The 20,037-nt window shown below is 33.5% G+C and overlaps 1 protein-coding gene and 1 long non-coding RNA gene across 2 annotated transcripts; both read right to left on the bottom strand.

Annotated features, from left to right (window-relative positions):
- Positions 1-83: 83 nt before the first annotated feature.
- LOC126888484 (NADH dehydrogenase [ubiquinone] 1 alpha subcomplex subunit 7-like) lies at positions 84-19,739 on the bottom strand. Its single transcript, XM_050656819.1, has 2 exons — positions 19,311-19,739; positions 84-392 (listed from the first exon to the last, which is right to left on the bottom strand). Exons 1-2 carry the CDS (start codon positions 19,406-19,408, stop codon positions 176-178), a joined length of 315 nt encoding a protein of 104 aa, XP_050512776.1. The 5' UTR covers positions 19,409-19,739; the 3' UTR covers positions 84-175.
- LOC126888485 (uncharacterized) lies at positions 16,128-17,839 on the bottom strand. The gene is made up of 3 exons (XR_007699577.1): positions 17,353-17,839; positions 16,992-17,253; positions 16,128-16,645 (listed from the first exon to the last, which is right to left on the bottom strand). It is a non-coding gene; the product is annotated as an uncharacterized LOC126888485 (long non-coding RNA).
- Positions 19,740-20,037: the final 298 nt, after the last annotated feature.

The following is a 20,037-nucleotide window of genomic DNA, read 5'->3' as shown; positions in this document are numbered from 1 at the left end:
TGTTTGTGTGTACAATATATGACTTGAACGTACCACAAGAGAGAACAGTTGCAGAACATACTTTCTTGAAATAAATAAATATATACATTTTCTCATATGTTTTATTTTTAAGTATTTGGTTGACTATTGTAAATAAAAGGTCTATGTACACTAAATTGAAAATCTAATTTGTTAACTAATCCCATCTATATATTGGTCCAGGAGTAATCCTTTTGACAGTTTCACCTTTTTCACCAGATTCAATTTGTTTTGGATTAGGTGCAATAACTTCAGGAGGAGACACTTCACGCCTTGCATCTCTTGAATAATAATAGTTAGAATTAAGTTTATGGGCAGGTCCATCTGGTAAAACTGGTGGAGGTGGTGATCTTGAAGCTAAAGCATCTTGAAACCTAAAATAAAAACAATGATAAATGAAGATTTAAAATCATTGTACATTTTTCATCTAATTTTAACCCTAGTAATTGTAATCACGGTGCCTGTATTCTTATGTAGACAATGGTAATATCCATTTTTTTTATATGTAAACGTCGGGGAAATTGATTTGAAAGATAATTAGAACTTGTTTATTACACTATGAAACATAATTTGTCAAGTACAAAGTACTTATTTCTTCTTAAAAATAAATTAATTATCATTGCATGACAAGCACATAAATTTTTTCGCAGAGTGAGCAACACAAACAACGTTTTTACGTACAATACAGTAATGCCGCTACTTACAGTCTTTTTTCTCTGGCATAAGTAACACCGATCTTGTCCCGCAGCTCTGTTAGCTCCAGGTGGAACATTCTTCTTCTTTAAGTTCCATCTTCTATCGAAGGTTGGAAATCATCATAGCAATGCGGACCCTGTTGACTGCCGCTCTAAATAGCTCTGCACTACTGCATTCGAACCATTCCCGTAAATTCTTAAGCCAGGATGTTCTTCGTCTTCCCACATTTCGCTTTCCTCGGATTTTGCCTTGCATAACAAGTTGTAATAATGAGTATTTTTGCCCTCTCATCACATGTCCCAAGTACTCAAGTTTTCGTCTTTTGATAGTTAGTATTATTTCCGGTTGATTTCCTATCCTTCTAGTTACTTCCACGTTCGACATTCTTTGAATCCATGATATTCGTAGGATTCTTCTGTAACACCAAAATTCAAAGGCGGCCAACTTATTCAAATGGACTTGTTTCAACGTCCACGCTTCCAAGCCGTAAAGAAGAGTAGAGAACACGTAACATCGAAGCATCCTTAGACGTAGTTCTAACCTTATATCCCGACACCAAAGAAACTTTTTAAGTTTAATGAATGATGCACGTGCTATTTCAATACGTGTCTTAATTTCTTTGGTTTGGTCTACATTTGATGTTATCCATGTTCCTAAGTATTTGTAGTTATCCACACTCTCAATCACAGTATCTTCAATAGTTAATTGGATGTTTACTTGTGCTGATTTAGTTATGATCATGCATTTAGTTTTCTTTAAATTCATCTTCAGTCCGCACTCATGACAGCGTTCATTAAGGCGTTGCATAACGTTCTGTAAATCATTGTTGTTATCTGTTATTATTACTGTATCGTCTGCAAAACGTAAGTTGTTCAAAACTTCTCCATTGATAGATATACCTTCTATTGAATTTGAGAGAGCTTCTTGAAATACCGCTTCACTGTAGACATTGAAAAGTAGTGGAGACAGCACGCAACCCTGACGGACTCCTCTCTATATTTTGATATCTTGGGTCTCCTGGTTGTCAACTCTTACCTTGGCAGTTTGATTCCAATATATATTAGATATAATTTTCATGTCACGACTGTCAATATTTTTGCTTTTTAATATATCTACAAGCTTTTTATGTTGAACTTTATCAAATGCCTTTTCAAAGTCTACAAAACATAAGTACATATCCTGATTCATGTCCATGCATCTCTGGGCCAGCACATTCAAGCCGAACACAGCATCTCGCGTGCTCATACCATTTCTAAAGCCAAATTGTGTGTCACTGATTTCATATTGGAGAGTTTTAACAATTCTACTGTGTATTATTTTCAAAAATGTTTTAAGTGTGTGACTCATTAAAGATATTGTTCTGTGATCCGAGCAGGTTGTTGCACTTTGCTACAAAGCTACAAAGGTCGATTGCAGCCATTGTTTGGGGATTGTGGCAGTCTGATATATTAGATTAAAGAGTTCAACCATTACATTAATACCATCTTCATCAATCAGTTTTAATAATTCGATGGGCACATCATCTGGTCCAGTAGCTTTACCCTCTTTCGTGTTTTTGATGGCATAGATGACTTCGTCTCTTAATATTGGTGGTCCTGTATCCTCTGTGATTTCTAATGACAGTTCTCCTCTTTCATCATTAAAGAGTTGTTGGATGTAATTGGTCCATTGACACAATCTCTCCTTCACGTCAGTAATAATATCCCCTTTATCATTTTTAAGGGTATTCGTTCTTGTGCTTTTTCTAGAACCTGTCATTTCTTTGATTTTTTTGTGTAAATTAAAGCTGTCATACTTTTTATCCAGGTCTTCTATTTCTTTGCATCTGTCGGAGAGCCACCTCTCTTTTGCCTCTCGAATTTTCTTTCTGATGTTTCTCTGAATTTCTTTGTATTTATTCGGGTCTTTTGTTTTGTTTTCTTCGTTCGTTCTTCCATAAGTTCAAGAATTTCTACTGTCATCCAAGATTTTGTTTTTTCTCCAAGTGGTTTGAGGGTTTCTTTTCCAACTGATACTAAGGCATGTTGAATTTTCCCCCATTTTTGGTCAACAGTCAGAGTTTCCGCACTATCTTCTTTGACTTTCCTTAAGTTCTCGTTTATTTTAAATTTCGTTTCCGCATATGTCTTGTCTTGTTTGAGCAGCCTTGTATCCATGATTTTATTGGAGCTAGGGCTCTTTATCGTCTTTAGTTTCACTCTCATAGACAAAACAACCGGGTTGTGATCGGAGGATATGTCCGCTCCTGGATAAGCTTTAGATGATATTATAGAATTTCTATTCGCGGTGTGCAAGTACTTGGAAAGGGAAACGAGAAACGACCGTGCGCGAGTCGCGGAGAAATATTGCATCTATCTTAAATAATTCATATTGTCAATTAAAATTGTCAAATTGACGTATATTTCATACCTTCTGTCATTGACGCAGAAAAATTATATATTGCTCCACAATATTAATATGATATGCAATTATTATATAAAGGTAAATTTAATTAATTGTATTTTGCTTGCAGTACTGCATTTTAATAACTGATTTTATTTATTACATACAATTGTTTACGTTTGCTAAACATAACCTGCATCTTATTTTTTCTTCTTATTATTTTTTTGGACTATGGTCTTGACAATTATCCAGCAACCAGGACTAATATAATTGGCCAATATAATTAAAAGTGCGAATAAAAGTACAGAGCGTAGAAATAGAGGTCGCTTTGCCGAACTTGCACGGTCCCAATATCTTCTGTTGACGATAATATACTCTATTTGATTTCTGACTATTTTGTTGTTATTGTCAGCTGGTGACTTCCATGTATATAGTCTCCGTTTAGGAAGTTTGAACAAGGTATTTGCAATTATGAGTTCCTCATTGATACAGAAATCAACAAGCATATCGCCACGTTCATTTCTTTCCCCGAGTCCATATCGCCCCACACAATTCTCCACTTCTCCTTGACCGACTTTAGCGTTCAAATCGCCCATTATAATATTTATGTCATGTCTTTTAGTTAGCTTTAAGACATTGCAAATTTGTTCATAGAAGGCCTCTATGGTGTCTTCATCCTTGTCTGCAGTGGGTGCATATACTTGGATTATATTTATTTTACGATTTAAATGAGAGTTGAGAGACAGCATTAATACTCGATCAGAGTAAGGAACAAAGTTACAAACGGCTTTCCGAGAATTGTTGTCAACTATAATTCCAACTCCCTGTTTGTGATTGGGGTCGTTGTTTCCGGAATAATAGTGTTCCATTTCTGGTGTTACATTTTCCTGATCCGGGCCATTGTATATCGCTAAGGCCCAGTATGTTAATCTTCATTCTGCACATTTCCGACACAGCGTTATCGAGTTTGCCTGATTGGTATAAACTTCTTACGTTCCATGTTCCAATTTTCAATGCTATAGAGTTATTCTTATTTCTTTGACAGGGATTTACCTTGATGACGACCTGAGAGGCCCTGTCGTCTAAATCTGATCGTCCTCCCCTACCGGATCTTGGATTCCGAGCTCCATGATCATTAAGTAAATTATCAATTAGTGGGTCCATGATAATTTTTACTAAGGATATCCACGCGGATCTTTAATGTGGTAGTCATCCCGTGGCTTTCCACATCTCAATGCCGTTGACTAATTTAGCTCTTCCGCCTTCGGAGTTAATTTCTCGACTCCAGGGCAATGAAGTGCCCTACCACGTATCGGTTCTTCCACCCGTAGCTGTTGACCAACAAGTGGGTGATTATTTATACCGGCAATCGTTCGGTTATTCTAACAGCTCCAGTATCCAATAATAGACCGATCCAGGATCATTTCCCTTACGCTCTATTTTGGTTCTAATGCTGCTGTCTGACAGAGTAGGATATGGAAAGGGAAACTTTGGTAATTAGGTGGGAGAATGGGTTTAGGACATAATTTCTCCCAGGTACCAGGAGATTGGGAGATAATTATGGCTCACGTGGGCAGGGTCGCATCCCTGAAGTAGATGGTGGAACATTAGAAACGTCCAATTCAGGATGTACATTGTACGTACATATACGTACATATGTATGTATTATACATAAGAAATACAAGTTCGGATTATCCATGCTTTTCAATTATCTGTGCCACCTCTGGTCCCGAGGAGCACGGATAATCGGGGTTCTACTGTATTTAAACTCAGTTTCCACAATTTTAAATTTTACAATAACAATAATATTCGATAAGAAAACATGGTATAAAACTCTAATTTTTCGCATATTTATTGCGTATCTGTAAATATTTAATTTTACACCATTTTACTTTATTACTTTACTCGTTTACTATTAATATCTACTTCAAAATTAACATGTATATGTCCTTAAATAGGTTAGAATTTAGAATTTGTTCCTGATTTATTTCAGTTACGGATTAAGGCTTGCCTGATGCTTTGGCACATCGTATCATGGTTACCAATGGTCTGGAGCACATACGACTTAATGTTTTTCCGTTTTTCTGTAAGGGCATGCATTGAATCATACTCGTTTTATAAATATGCTATTTTGAAAAATACATGTCGTTCATTTGGAAGAAGAGGGTTATAACTAAGAATTTTCACTTTTTCAGTAGAAAGGTTTTAAGATTCATATTAGTTTATTTCATTTATTTTGTGCAGTGTTTATTAATATTATAGGATTTAATGATTGAGTATGATAGATTTCTGATCTTTTTATGGATCTGACAAGAATTTTCTTTTTTGAGATATCAGGTTTAGAAAAAAAACTTTGATATAACCTTCTTGAATAAAGAAATATTATCTTTTTAATACACTATGTTTGCTCATAAAGTTACATTTTAGGAATTGTATTAATGTCGTAGGCAAGTATGAAATGGAGGCATTCTTGCAAAAGCCTAGTCATTTTCGTAATGACTAGGCAGATTGTATAACGTTCTCATTTTTACAAAATGACTTCATACTTTTAGGCATTTGCAAAGCCACCGGAAACGTGAACGTTTTAACAATACAATTCTGTCAAAGAAAAATTTTATTTTGAAAGAGAGTTGCAATTTAGATTATGTTTATAAAATTTATTAAATTTAAATAATTAATGCTATGCAATTACTACACCCAGTGATGCTTAAACCTTTATTTTTAGAGTAAGGCACAAATATTATAAATATTTTGTTAACTTTATTAATTATGAAACTTTTTTAATTTTATTAAATATTTTGAAGTTTAACTATTATATGGTGGCGAAAAAGGAAGCGAAAGTAGCAGTAGCAAAAGCCAAAGCAGAAGCGTATTCGAACCTATACGATCAACTTGATACCACGGAAGGCGAAACGAAGATATATAAAATAGCCAAACAGAGAGCAAAGAAAGCAAAAGAAAACAAAAGGATGTCAAAAAGAGATGGAGAAAGTACTTTGATAGCTTATTAAATGAAGAATTTGACAGACAGCCTGTAGAGTCAACAAAGACAGTAGCAGCAATGGTCACCAAAATAACAAACGAGGAAGTGGCTCAAGCGCTTCAAAAAATAAAGAAAGGAAAAGCTGTAGGACCGGATGATATTCCTGGGGAAGTATGGAGAGCATTGGAAGAGACAGGAACAAGGTGGCTAGCAGGTTTATTTAATAGAATTATGGAAGTTACACAAATGCCAGACGAATGGAGAAGCAGTATTATTTTAGTACCTGTCTACAAAAACAAGGGAGATATACATCAATGTACAAACTACAGGGCTATAAAACTGCTTAGTCACACCATGAAAATATGGGAAAGAGTAATTGATAGACGGATACGTGGAGAGACTGAAATATCCGAGAATCAATTTGGCTTTATGCAGGGCAGATCAACAACAGATGCAATTTTCATTATAAGGCAGTTGATGTAAAAATACAGGAGTAAAGAAACAAACGCTCATATGGTATTCATTGATCTTGAGAAAGCCTATGAGAGAGTTCCTCGAGAGATTCTGTGGTGGGCACTCAATAAGAAAGGAGTCCCTAGTAAATATGTAAGGATTGTGAGGGATATGTACGAGGGAGTAACGACTAGTGTTAGGACAGGTGTGGGAGAGACTGATAAATTTCATGTGAAAGTAGGATTGCACCAAGGCTCGGTGCTTAGTCCGTATTTATTCTCATTAGTTTTGGACCAGATAACAGCGAAACTACAGGGTAACATTCCATAGTGCTTAATGTATGCTGATGATCATCTATAATAATCTAAACTCATTACTTGATCTAGTTTTGGTTCATGATGAAAAGTGCATTGTCGCAGAAGCTGATGAGGGATTAGTTGACCCCGATAGTTTCCACCCTCCTTTATGCTTTAATTTAAACCGCGGAGATGTGTTAACTGATGAAATGAAAGCTGAAGGCTTTTTTTACGACTTTAAATCAGCAAATTTTCAAGGTATGTCTGATTACTTAGACACAATATACTGGGATGAAATTTTCAGAGACAAAAGTTTAGATGATATGGTCAATATACTTTATGATGTCTTATATGGCGCTATCGATGTTTATGTACCAATGAAAAAGTTTTATACCGGCAATTTTCCTAAATGGTATACCCGAGAGTTAAGAAACTGCATCATTGCTAAAAAGAAAGCTCATAAGAAATTTAAAGTGACCAGGTTATCTCAAGACTATAATGAATTTTCTATATTAAGGTCCATATGCAAGTCCTTATCAGGTCAAGCATACAATCAGTTTGTAGCAAACGTTGAACATACACTTCCCAGTAACATTAAAAGCTTCTGGAGGTTCGTAAATTCTAAAAGGAACAATAATAGCATTCCGAACACTTTAAACCATAATGGCCAAACCAGTTCCGATGGTCCTACCATAGCCAAGATGTTTGCTCAGTACTTTGCTGCAGTGTATGGTGAGGACGAATGTCCTATTCCAAATAGTGCAAGGGCTAACACTAGTTTCAACATTACTGGTTGTGACTTATCTATTTCAGAGGTATATACCAAATTATCCCAGCTAAACATACATAAGGGTCCAGGGCCTGATGGAATCCCACCCAAGTTACTGAAATACTGTAGTTTTAATCTTGCTCGTCCCTTATTCTTTATTTTTCAAAAATCATTACAAACGAGTGAATTCCCTCCCGTTTGGAAAGTTAGTTTTATATCACCGATATTCAAGAATGGCGATAGAAGCAGGGTTCGGAGCTACAGACCTATTAGTATCCTTAATACTATACCTAAACTATTTGAGAGTTTAATATGTGACAAAATTAAGCCTACTATACAAAATGTAATCATTGAACAAGAGTATGGTTTTGTTATGGGGAGATCAACTGAAATGAACTTGTTAAATTATACCTCCTTCTTAAATGAAGCATTGGAAAGCAAACAACAGGTAGATGCGATTTATACAGATTTTTCCAAGGCATTCGATAGAGTCAACCATACGTTATTGTTACATAAGATCGAACAGTTGGGTTTCTCTGATCGTTGGCTTTGTTAAAAGATGCAGCAAAAGATGCTTGGCTTTGTTAAAAGATGCAGCTATGACTTTACGACTGGTCGTTCTTTAAAATTTCTTTATTGTTCTTTGGTTAGACCACATTTAGATTATGCATCATGTGTTTGGTCACCTCAATATAACTGTCACATTAATAAAATCGAACAAGTTCAGCGTAAATTCTTAAGTTATTATGCTTATAAGATGCATCTCACTGGTCAAAGTTATGAGTCTTTACTGCAAATTATTCGACTTGACTCATTAAAGAGTCGTCGTCAACATAAAAATCTTTGCTTCTTATATAACTTAATTCATGGTCATAAATTCTGTATCTCACTCTTAAATAAGATTGGTCTACATGTACCTTCAAGAACCACCCGTTCTGTGACCACCTTCCACGAAGTCATTAACCGCACAAACTATGGTTCAAGTTCCTATCTTTGTAAAACTATTAAATTAGCAAACACATTATCTCCGCATATTGATTTCTTTGTGAACGACTTTACTGCGTTGTCCACAGAATTAAATTTATATTTAACTTAATGTTCTAATTTCAAAATGATTTGTCAATTACTGTTATTGTCTTTTAAGTAATTTTTATAAGTAATTTTATTTTTTATTGTTGTTTGTTATGTATTTACCAATTGTGTACCTACTAGATCTTGTTTTTTCTAATTTGTGTGACATTTTAATAGTATCATGTACTAATGGACTTCGGTCCGTAAATGAATAATAAATAAATAAATGATGTCGTGCTAGTAGGAAATAGTGAAAGAGACTTAGTACAAAAACTGGAACAGTGGAGACAAGCTCTGGAGGAAAAAGGTTTAAAACTTAGTAGGACAAAGACAGAGTATTTGCGATGTTCATTTAAAGATGGAGTTACAGTAGAACCCCGATTATCCGTGCTCCTTGGGACCGGAGGTGGCACGGATAATTGAAAAGCACGGATAATCCGAACACGTATATCTTATGTAGCATACATATTGTAGGTAATATACACATACACATGTACCTAGCAAAAAAAGCTAACAGAAAAAATAAATCTTTCATTATGAGTCTCTCTTTCGGCATATAGAGTTTCCGTCGAGTGATATAATATGATGACGCTTTGATAAAACCTCAAAAATGCAACTTGAGTAATAGAAAATCATAGCACGGATAATCCGCAGCACGGATAATCCGCAGCACGGATAATCCGCACCCGGATAATCGGGGTTCTACTGTACTACAAATAAAATGGTATCTTTGGATGGTGAACTGATTGTAAAAAGCAATAGTTTTAAGTACCTGGGATCGGTATTACAGAGTAATGGAGAAATAGATGGAGATGCATGCAGTAGAATTAGGGCTGGATGGATGAAGTGGAAGGAAGCGAGTGGTGTGCTGTGTGACAGGAAAATTCCAATGAAGTTGAAGGGAAAATTCTATAAAACAGTCATAAGACCAGCTATGATGTACGGACCTGAATGTTGGGCAGTGAACTTACTTTACTTTTTCGTGTCTGGATCCGACACTACAGTTTTTCTGCCCAATATGGGGCTACGTCTACACCCTTTGTATTTGCGAGCCATAAATCATCGAGGGTGCACTGTGATGGGCAAAGTCTGCATACTCTCAGATGCTCCACACTCTGTATTTCTCCACATTCACAAAGTGCGTTGTTATCTGTCTTGATGCCCCATTTAATAAGGTTCTGTTTTACAGGGGCAACACCTGTGCGTATTCGGTTGAGTGTCCGCCAGGTTCTCCAGTCCAGGTTCATTCCATTAGGTCGTTCTGGATGTAGGCGGATTCGACGCTAACATTTCTCATAAACCTTTTCCTTGATTTAAGTCAGCCGATTCCTGGCGGTTCGTCAAACCCGTATAATTGGTGCCTTTCATCGAAAGTTTGCCTGAACTTCTCCACATATTGTGAGGCGCATCTACGGTCGTCTGGTGATGCGAATCCAGCTGCCCGGTACAGTAATGGTAGAGCCGTAGGCTTCATACAACCGGTAATTATTCTACAGTGGGCAGTGAAAAAGAAAGAGGAACAACGAATGCATGTGGCGGAAATGAGAATGCTTAGATGGATGAGTAGAGTGACAAAAAAGGATAAAATTAAAAATGAGTATATTAGGGGAAGTCTAGGTGTGGCACCAATTGATGCCAAAATGAGAGAGCATAGGTTGAGATGGTTTGGTCATGTTCAATGTCAAGACGCTAATCACCCAATACGAAGAATTGCTGAAGTGCAGATTCCTGGAAGGAGTAGGAGAGGAAGACCAAAGAAGACGTGGGGGGAGACGATTAGACAGGACATGTTGGTAAAGGGGATTAATATTGATATGACCCAAGATAGAATTGTATGGAGAAATTCAATTAGGGAAGCCGACCCCACATAGTGATAAGGCAAAGAGAATGATGATGATGCTTTTGAAGTTTAACTATTATTTCACTGAACTTATTGGAAAAGCTATACGACAAATTAATTGCACTAATTTGCATAAATGATGAAATAAAACTATAACGTAATAACAAAAATGAACAACATAACCTAAACTGATATTAGGCCATCCAAACCACGTGACCTCTGGTTGGCACACAAACTAACAAAGAGGTTATATTTGTATCTATTTTTCATCGTTTATCGTCGTATTTTGTCTATTTTGGATTTCGTTTCCTGTTTTTGTGAACTTTATAAACTTTACCACAATGCAAAGTGATTATTTAAGGAAATTATTGGAAACTCCAGATGTTGCGAGAAAGGTAGGCGAAACAATTTTTATTCACTGTTTATTTTGCCCCGATATTATCAATAATGATGAATTTTGCAAGCAATAACATTATTTCTTTTATTGTTTTACATATTTATTGAAGCTGAAAATAATTGGGGATTTAGATCCATACGCAATTCAGTCAGAATTGGATTTTACAGTAAAGTGCAGTCCATCAAGTTACTATTATAGATATTTATACATATCTGGTAGAGTCTTACAGTTGCTACTCTAAGCAGCAGATGAAAGCATACAAAAGCCTTCAGGCACATAAATATTTTACAGCTGGATTTGTTTTGAATGGAGTAAAAATTGTTAATGATTTCCTGATTTTCATATTATTGTTGGAAAGGTACCTATGCCTTTATTTTATTTATTCACCATTAAGAAATATATGGATAACAGTATTACTTAGTGTCTTTTGGATAAATTGGCTCTAAATATTAGATTTATTTACGTTTATATATCTGTATGAAACCAGACATATCGTCGTCCTAATCTGTAAACTGCGAACTCCATAATTCTCTGAAAATGATTTATTACTGCCATCTATTTGAATTACTGTCATGATTGTTCTAAAATTATATTATATGGATGTCTGATTTTAAATAAAATATTCTCAATCATTGTAAAGAACGCAAATACTCTAATAAAAATAAATTTTTGTAGTTGAAGAATTTCCAAAAAATAAAATATTTTTTTTAGGTAAAGCATTTCCAAAAAGCTAATGCTAAACGACTAAATGCTTGGGTGGGGTGATAGCCAGTTCTGATGACATAGCAACTGCACATTGTATGTGTATGGCCGGTAATAGTGAAGTCTGCAGCCATATTGCAGCAATCCTATTTTTAGCTGAGTATGCCCAGGGCAAGAGAGACAAAGAAGAACCCAATGCATGTACATATTTTACAGCTACATGGTTTGGAGATAGCAACATATGCATTCTCTGATGAAAAACTAATGAGTTTTGAAACTGTTCGGTCACAGTGCTTGTTGCGCTCACTAAACGAACTGAAATATAAGATGACTTTGGCACTGTGTTGCAGCGATATGAAAATGGTTATTCATTTTTAATTATGATGTACTTCTTCATCATGAGTAATTATGTATTGGTCTTTTAAATGTGTATTTATTTTTGTAATTAGCATCAACTTGTAATGATAATATACATTTATCGTTTAAGATATGACTATGTTTTGACTCTAAAATAAATGTTTTAAAAATCGAATCCTGCCTCTTTCTGTTAGTAACTACCCATGGATATCACAAATTGTGCTTACTGATAGGTTTGTTCGCAGAACGATCAGCAAATCTTGCCAACCATCAGACACATGCGCATTCGTAGTCTATGAATGCTAACTATTACCTGCACAACGCTAACTGTTAACTGCTCATGCATCTGATGATTGGCAGCAGTTGCGAATCGTTTGTGTCATATTACGAACAAACCTATTAGGTCTGGATCCCGTGTACCAAAAAAATTGATTAATAGCAAGCTGAAAATTTGTTAATAGCTTAACGGTGTCCAGTTGGACAAACTTTGATGTATTGTGACACTGGAACAGGGGTAGTTTTAATTGTGAAACAGTTTGGAACATCAGATTACGAAAACATCCCATATATTTTGTCGGACAGAACATCCAATTGATCTGTTACCCTTTCATTAAATTCTCATGCAAAAATCAGACTGCTATTACTAACCAACATAATTCTTGTAGTTTGACATGGTCTTCGTGTTCTACTCATTAAAATGCCCAGTTGGTGATTTTTTCACCCGTCTGGTTTTTGCATGAGAGTTTAATGAATTGGTAGCAAATCAATTGGAAGTTTTATCTGACAAATTACATAAACATTTTCGTAGTTTGATGTTCCAAATTTTTAACCTGTTCCACAGTTAAAACTTCCAGTGTTCCCATGCATCAAAGTTTGTCGGACTAGACACCGTTAAGCTATTAATAAATTTTCAGCTTGCTATTAATCAACTTTTTTTTGGTACGCGGGATCCAGGTCTATATGGAATAAATAAATAACAAAACAAATTCCCTGTCAAAACTGCATTTATTTTGAATAGAATGAAAAACAAAATAATATTGTTTTAACAAAATAGGGGATAAATGTTAAAATTTAGTATTAATAAAGTTTGTCACATTGGCCTAAAATTAATGTCACTAGTTACGTTAGTGTCACATATAAATAATTGTAACAATATTAATAAAAACCATAATTCCTAGCATGAGTGCGTCATGTTTTTTGATAATTTAGTTAGGCGAGGAAACATAAATGAGTTTCTAATAGGGCTTTTCATCGATTGTCATTTGTTTCGAGCTTCTGTTAGAGTTGTACAATCCGTGTATAATATTACTATACACGGATTATACGACATATGACAGAAGCTCAAAACAAATGACTGTGAATGAAAAGCCCTATAGAGGGAACACGAAAAAAATTAACATTATCCGATCAGCTCGACTTCCATAGTTCACTACTATACAAGTTACAGGCATGTTTTCAGCACTTAAAATCACCAAAAACGAAAAGTTTATAAAATAATCAATCTAATGAATGTCTTTAAATACTATATTAAGCTCAAAATCATGACAAAAAACAAATTAAAATTAACATTATTCTGATAAGTTGGACTTCCACAGTTCACTACTATACAAGTCACAGGCATGTTGTCAGCACTCAAAATCACCAAAAACGTAAAGTTTATAAAATAATTAATCTAATGAATGTCTTTAAATACTATATTAAGCTCAAAATCACGACAAAAAACAAATTAAAATTAACATTATTCTGATCAGTTGGACTTACACAGTTCACTATAAGTGATAGGCTTGTTGTCAGCACTCAAAATCACCAAAAACGTAAAGTTTATAAAATAATTAATCTAATGAATGTCTTTAAATACTATATTAGCTCAAAATCAGGACAAAAAACAAATTAAAATTAACATTATCCCGATCAGTTGGACTTCCACAGTTCACTACTATACAAGTCACAGGCATGTTGTCAGCACTCAAAATCACCAAAAACGTAAAGTTTATAAAATAATTAATCTAATGAATGTCTTTAAATACTATACTACCTCAAAATCACGACAAAAAACAAATAAGAAAAATCAATAATTACATTGAGTTTAGGTTAAGAACAGTTTTGTGTGCCAACCAAAGATCACGTGGTTTATCTTTGACAGGCAATCCATCGACCTGTCAAAGATAAACCACGTGATCTTTGGTTGGCACACAAAACCTCTCTTTCCTTGTCTAAGCACAAAACTGTTCTTAACCTAAACTCAATGTAATTATTGATTTTTCTTATTTGTTTTTTGTCGTGATTTTGAGGTAGTATAGTATTTAAAGACATTCATTAGATTAATTATTTTATAAACTTTACGTTTTTGGTGATTTTGAGTGCTGACAACATGCCTGTGACTTGTATAGTAGTGAACTGTGGAAGTCCAACTGATAGGGATAATGTTAATTTTAATTTGTTTTTTGTCCTGATTTTGAGCTAATATAGTATTTAAAGACATTCATTAGATTAATTATTTTATAAACTTTACGTTTTTGGTGATTTTGAGTGCTGAAAACAAGCCTATCACTTATAGTGAACTGTGCAAGTCCAACTGATCAGAATAATGTTAATTTTAATTTGTTTTTTGTCGTGATTTTGAGCTTAATATAGTATTTAAAGACATTCATTAGATTAATTATTTTATAAACTTTACGTTTTTGGTGATTTTGAGTGTTGACAACATGCCTGTGACTTGTATAGTAGTGAACTGTGGAAGTCCAACTGATCAGAATAATGTTAATTTTAATTTGTTTTTTGTCATGATTTCGAGCTTAATATAGTATTTAAAGGCATTCATTAGATTGATTATTTAATAAACTTTTCGGTTTTGGTGATTTTAAGTGCTGAAAGCATGCCTGTAACTTGTATAGTAGTGAACTGTGGAAGTCGAGCTGATCGGATAATGTTAATTTTTTTCGTGTTCCCTCTATAGGGCTTTTCATTCACAGTCATTTGTTTTGAGCTTCTGTCATATGTCGTATAATCCGTGTATAGTAATATTATACACGGATTATACAACATCTAACAGAAGCTCGAAACAAATGACAATCGATGAAAAGCCCTATTAGAAACTCATTTATGTTTCCTCGACTAACTAAATTATCAAAAAACATGACGCACTCATGCTAGGAATTATGGTTTTTATTAATATTGTTACAATTATTTATATGTGACACTAACGTAACTAGTGACATTAATTTTTAGGCCAATGTGACAAACTTTATTAATACTAAATTTTAACATTTATCCCCTATTTTGTTAAAACAATATTATTTTGTTTTTCATTCTATTCAAAATAAATGCAGTTTTGACAGGGAATTTGTTTTGTTATTTATTTATTCCATATAGACCTGGATCCCGCGTACCAAAAAAGTTGATTAATAGCAAGCTGAAAATTTATTAATAGCTTAACGGTGTCTAGTCCGACAAACTTTGATGTACGGGAACACTGGAAGTTTTAACTGGAACAGGTTAAAAATTTGGAACGTCAAACTACGAAAATGTTTATGTAATTTGTCACGATAAAACTTCCAATTGATTTGCTACCAATTCATTAAACTCTCATGCAAAAACCAGAAAAAATCACCAACTGGGCATTTTAATGAGTAGAACACGAAGACCATGTCAAACTACAGGAATCATGTTGGTTAGTAATAGCAGTCTGATTTTTGCATGAGAATTTAATGAAAGGATAACAGATCAATTGGATGTTCTGTCCGACAAAATATATGGGATGTTTTTGTAATCTGATGTTCAAAATCTGAGTTTCCAAACTGTTTCACAATTAAAACTACCCCTGTTCCAGTGTCACAATACATCAAAGTTTGTCCAACTGGACACCGTTAAGCTATTAACAAATTTTCAGCTTGCTATTAATCAATTTTTTTGGTACACGGGATCCAGACCTAATAGGTTTGTTCGTAGTATGACACAAACGATTAGCAACTGCTGCAAACCAGCAGATGCATGAGCAGTTAACAGTTAGCATTGTGCAGTTAATAGTTAGCATTCATAGACTACGAATGCGCATGTGTCTGATGGTTGGCAAGAGTTGCTGATCGTTTTACGAACAAACCTATCAGTAAGCACAATTTGTGATATCCATGGGTAGTTACTAACAGAAAGAGGCAGGATTCGATTTTTAAAACATTTATTTTAGAGTCAAAACATAGTCATACCTTACAACGATAAATGTATATTATCATTACAAGCTGATACTAATTACAAAAATAAATACACATTTAAAAGACCAATACATAATTACTCATGATGAAGAAGTACATTATAATTAAAAATGAATAACCATTTTCATATCGCTGCAACACAATGCCAAAGCCATCTTATATTTCAGTTCGTTTAGTGAGCGCAACAAGCACTCTGACCGAACATTTTCAAAACTCATTAGTTTTTCACCAGAGAATGCATATGTTGCTATCTCCAAACCATGTAGCTGTAACATATGTACATGCATTGGGTTCTTCTTTGTCTGTCTTGCCCTGGGCATACTCAGCTAAAAATAGGATTGCTGCAATATGGCTGCAGACTTCACTATTACCGGCCATACGCATACAATGTGCATTTGCTATGTCATCAGAACTGGCTATCACCCCAGCCAAGCATTTAGTCGTTTAGCATTAGATTTTTGGAAATGCTTCACCTAAAAAAAATATTTTATTTTTTTGGAAATTCTTCAACTACAAAAATTTATTTTTATTGGAGTATTTGCATTCTTTACAATGATTGAGAATATTTTATTTAAAATCAGACATTCATATAATATAATTTTAGAACAATCATGACAGTAATTCAAATAGATGGCAGTAATTAATCATTTTCAGAGAATTATGGAGTTCGCAGTTTACAGATTAGGACGACAATATATCTGGTTTCATACAGATATATAAATGTAAATAAAAATAATATTTAGAACCAATTTATCCAAAAGACACTAATACTGTTATCCATATATTTCTTAATAGTGAATAAATAAAATAAAGGCATACCTTTCCAACAATAATATGAAAATCAGGAAATCATTAACAATTTTTACTCCATTCAAAACAAATCCAGCTGTAAAATATTTATGTGCCTGAAGGCTTTTGTATGCTTTCATCTGCTGCTTAGAGTAGCAAATGTGAGACTCCACCAGATATGTATAAATATCTATAATAGTAACTTGATGGACTGCACTTTACTGTAAAATCCAATTCTGACTGAATTGCCTATGGATCTAAATCCCCAATTATTTTCAGCTTCAATAAATATCTAAAACAATAAAAGAAATAATGTTATTGCTTGCAAAATTCATCATTATTGATAAATATGGGAGCAAAATGAACAGTAAATAAAAATTGTTTGGCCTACCTTTCTCACAACATCTGGAGTTTCCAATAATAATTTCCTTAAATAATCAGTTTGCATTGTGGTAAAGTTTATAAAGTTCACAAAAACAGGAAACGAAATCCAAATGAATCCAAAATAGACAAAATACGACGATAAACAATGAAAAATCATTGAAAAATAGATACAAACATAACCTCTTTATTAGTTTGTGTGCCAACCAGAGGTCACATGGTTTGGATTGCCTAATTATGATCTGTGGCTAAATTGCAACACTGTTTAAAAATTAAATTACCCTTTCCGGCAGTTTTGCAAATGCCTAAAAGTGTGAAGTAATTTTGTAAAAATGAAAACATTTACAAACTGCCAAGGCATTACGAAAATGACTGGGCTTTTGCAAGAATACCTGAATTTCGTACTTGCCTATGACATTAATAAAGTATTATTAAAAATGCCATTATATCAATTATGATTTAATAAAACTTATTAATAAAACATTTAAAAAAACTAATTAAATAGTTCGTATCCCTTATATAACACAAAATGAAACATAAAGCAATAATTGTTTTTCTTTACAAACATTTGTGAAAACTCAAATAGTATTCAGGAAAACATTGCGTTTCTCTATTAAAGACAACAAGCATTTGTTGTTAAATTAAATTAATCCTTAAATAATACTAGTTTAATTTATAATAATTTACCCAATGCAAAAAAATATAATTCACATACCTATAACAAAATAACTTTGAAGAATAAGGTTACATTTCACAAAACTACTTTTTAGGCACATTATATTGCTTCTTTTTTATAATGAATTATCCAAAAAAAAGTTACAACTAAGAAAGTATCCTTTTATCAGAACATACTGTTCACTTTTAGTGTTATAACTTAAAAAAAAATGGTTATATCTTTACCTTTAACTCTATATCCCAAAAATAAATATCCCATTTAATTAAATCAACTTATTTCTGTCTATTATATTCCAAGATATACCTGTATTCTCCAAAGAGAATAACGTTCTGTAGAGAAAGTTAGGGGAGAACTAAAGAGTTACATCTGCCATCTCTCGGAGACTAGTGTACTTACACATGTAACTATTTTTTCCATAGTAGAAGGCATGATTTGGAAGGTATTGATGCAATAAAAAAATAACATTTTGAGATGTAACCCTCTTCTTCCAAATGAACGATGTGTAGTGTTAACTTTTTCCCTATATAGAAGTACCTACGTAGCAAAACTATTGTATATTTATTTTGTCCACCATAACTATCAAAAAAGGAAAAAAGGTCCATAAATCTTTTTTATTTTCATTTCGATAAATTGACTTAAGAGATGGACCATATTTTATGTTTGATTATCTATAAATTAAACATACATGCAACAAAGTTGTAACTCATTTAAAAACCTTGTTAAGCGTCAAGTATAAAGAAAGTAAATATTTAACATAGAAAGTATCCAGTGTTACTACCTTTTTCATGCTAAAATGGCACACATAATTTAAAATACAACTTTTTTCAATGGAGTATTAGCCAAACTATTGAGAATTAAACTGTGTCGTTTATATTGATGTGTGCCCAATTTTTTTCTGAATTTGCCTGTGTTGAAATCTGAAAATAGATCTAACTTGAGTTACAACCTTGTTCGATGGGGGTGTCGAATTGAAAAAGATTTATAGGTCTCAAATTCGCTAAAAAGAGCATGTTTCAATGATTAAGTCTCGAGGCCCCTTGGAGCCCCTTTAGCTAGAGGATATCGCACCCAAACCATGTTGGATGTGTCCCCTTTTTTTAAGTTTATGATTTTGATTTGGTCAACCCAGGTACTGTATATTACCTATTTACTTGTTACATTTTAATGATGTTAAACAATAAACCTTCCTTAACAATATTTATTGAATATTCTAGGAAATTAGGCAACATTTTAATTGAATAATGGTGCTAAGAATAGTTAAAGTTTGATAGGGAATGATGGAATTTACTTACCTGAGGGCCAAAGTATGTTTTCTACCAAGTAAAAAATTACGTATAGTTTGCATAAAAGGATTCACATCATGTATCCGTATTTTTGGAACGTTGGGCATTTTTATAGAAATTAAAGGTAAATATACCCTGATTATACCAAAATACTATAATTTGTTACGAAACAAAACCTATTATCTATAAAATAAAATTATTGAGTTTGAAGTTAGCCTTTTAGCAATGATTTGACAAATGACTTTGCAGCAACTTTTTTTTCTTAAATATTTTATTTGCAAAATAATTTGTTATTAAAGGACGGATTTTAGCATATCACATCACTACTAGTTTTATAATCTAAATAATTGAATAGTCATTAACGTAATAATGTTATTCCAAATAATACTAATTATTGGATTCCACAGAAAATAAAAGTTTGTGATGTGGTGACTTGTGGTGATAAGGTAAAGGCTATGCGTCGAGAATCTAATGGCGGGAATGACGTCACTGTGAACGCTATATTCAAATTTATTCCCTTTTCTCGGTGAAATGAACTCAGAAAATAGCAAATGATTAAAAATGTATTAATCCATATACGCTGTGAGCTCGTACGTAGAGGGGATATTTACAAATTCGCGAACGCCAGTAGTGACAAGTTTGTAAACGTTTACCGGAAATTTGACATAAATGTCAAAGTGATTAATTTAAAATTAAAATTAAAAACATTAATTATAAACAATATTAGTTGGTCAAA

The sequence above is a fragment of the Diabrotica virgifera genome, chromosome 7, assembly GCF_917563875.1.
Source record: "Diabrotica virgifera virgifera chromosome 7, PGI_DIABVI_V3a".
In the NCBI taxonomy this organism is placed as follows: Eukaryota; Metazoa; Arthropoda; class Insecta; order Coleoptera; family Chrysomelidae; genus Diabrotica; species Diabrotica virgifera.
Note: the sequence above shows the minus strand (reverse complement) of the source record. Positions and strands in the feature narration are given on the sequence as shown.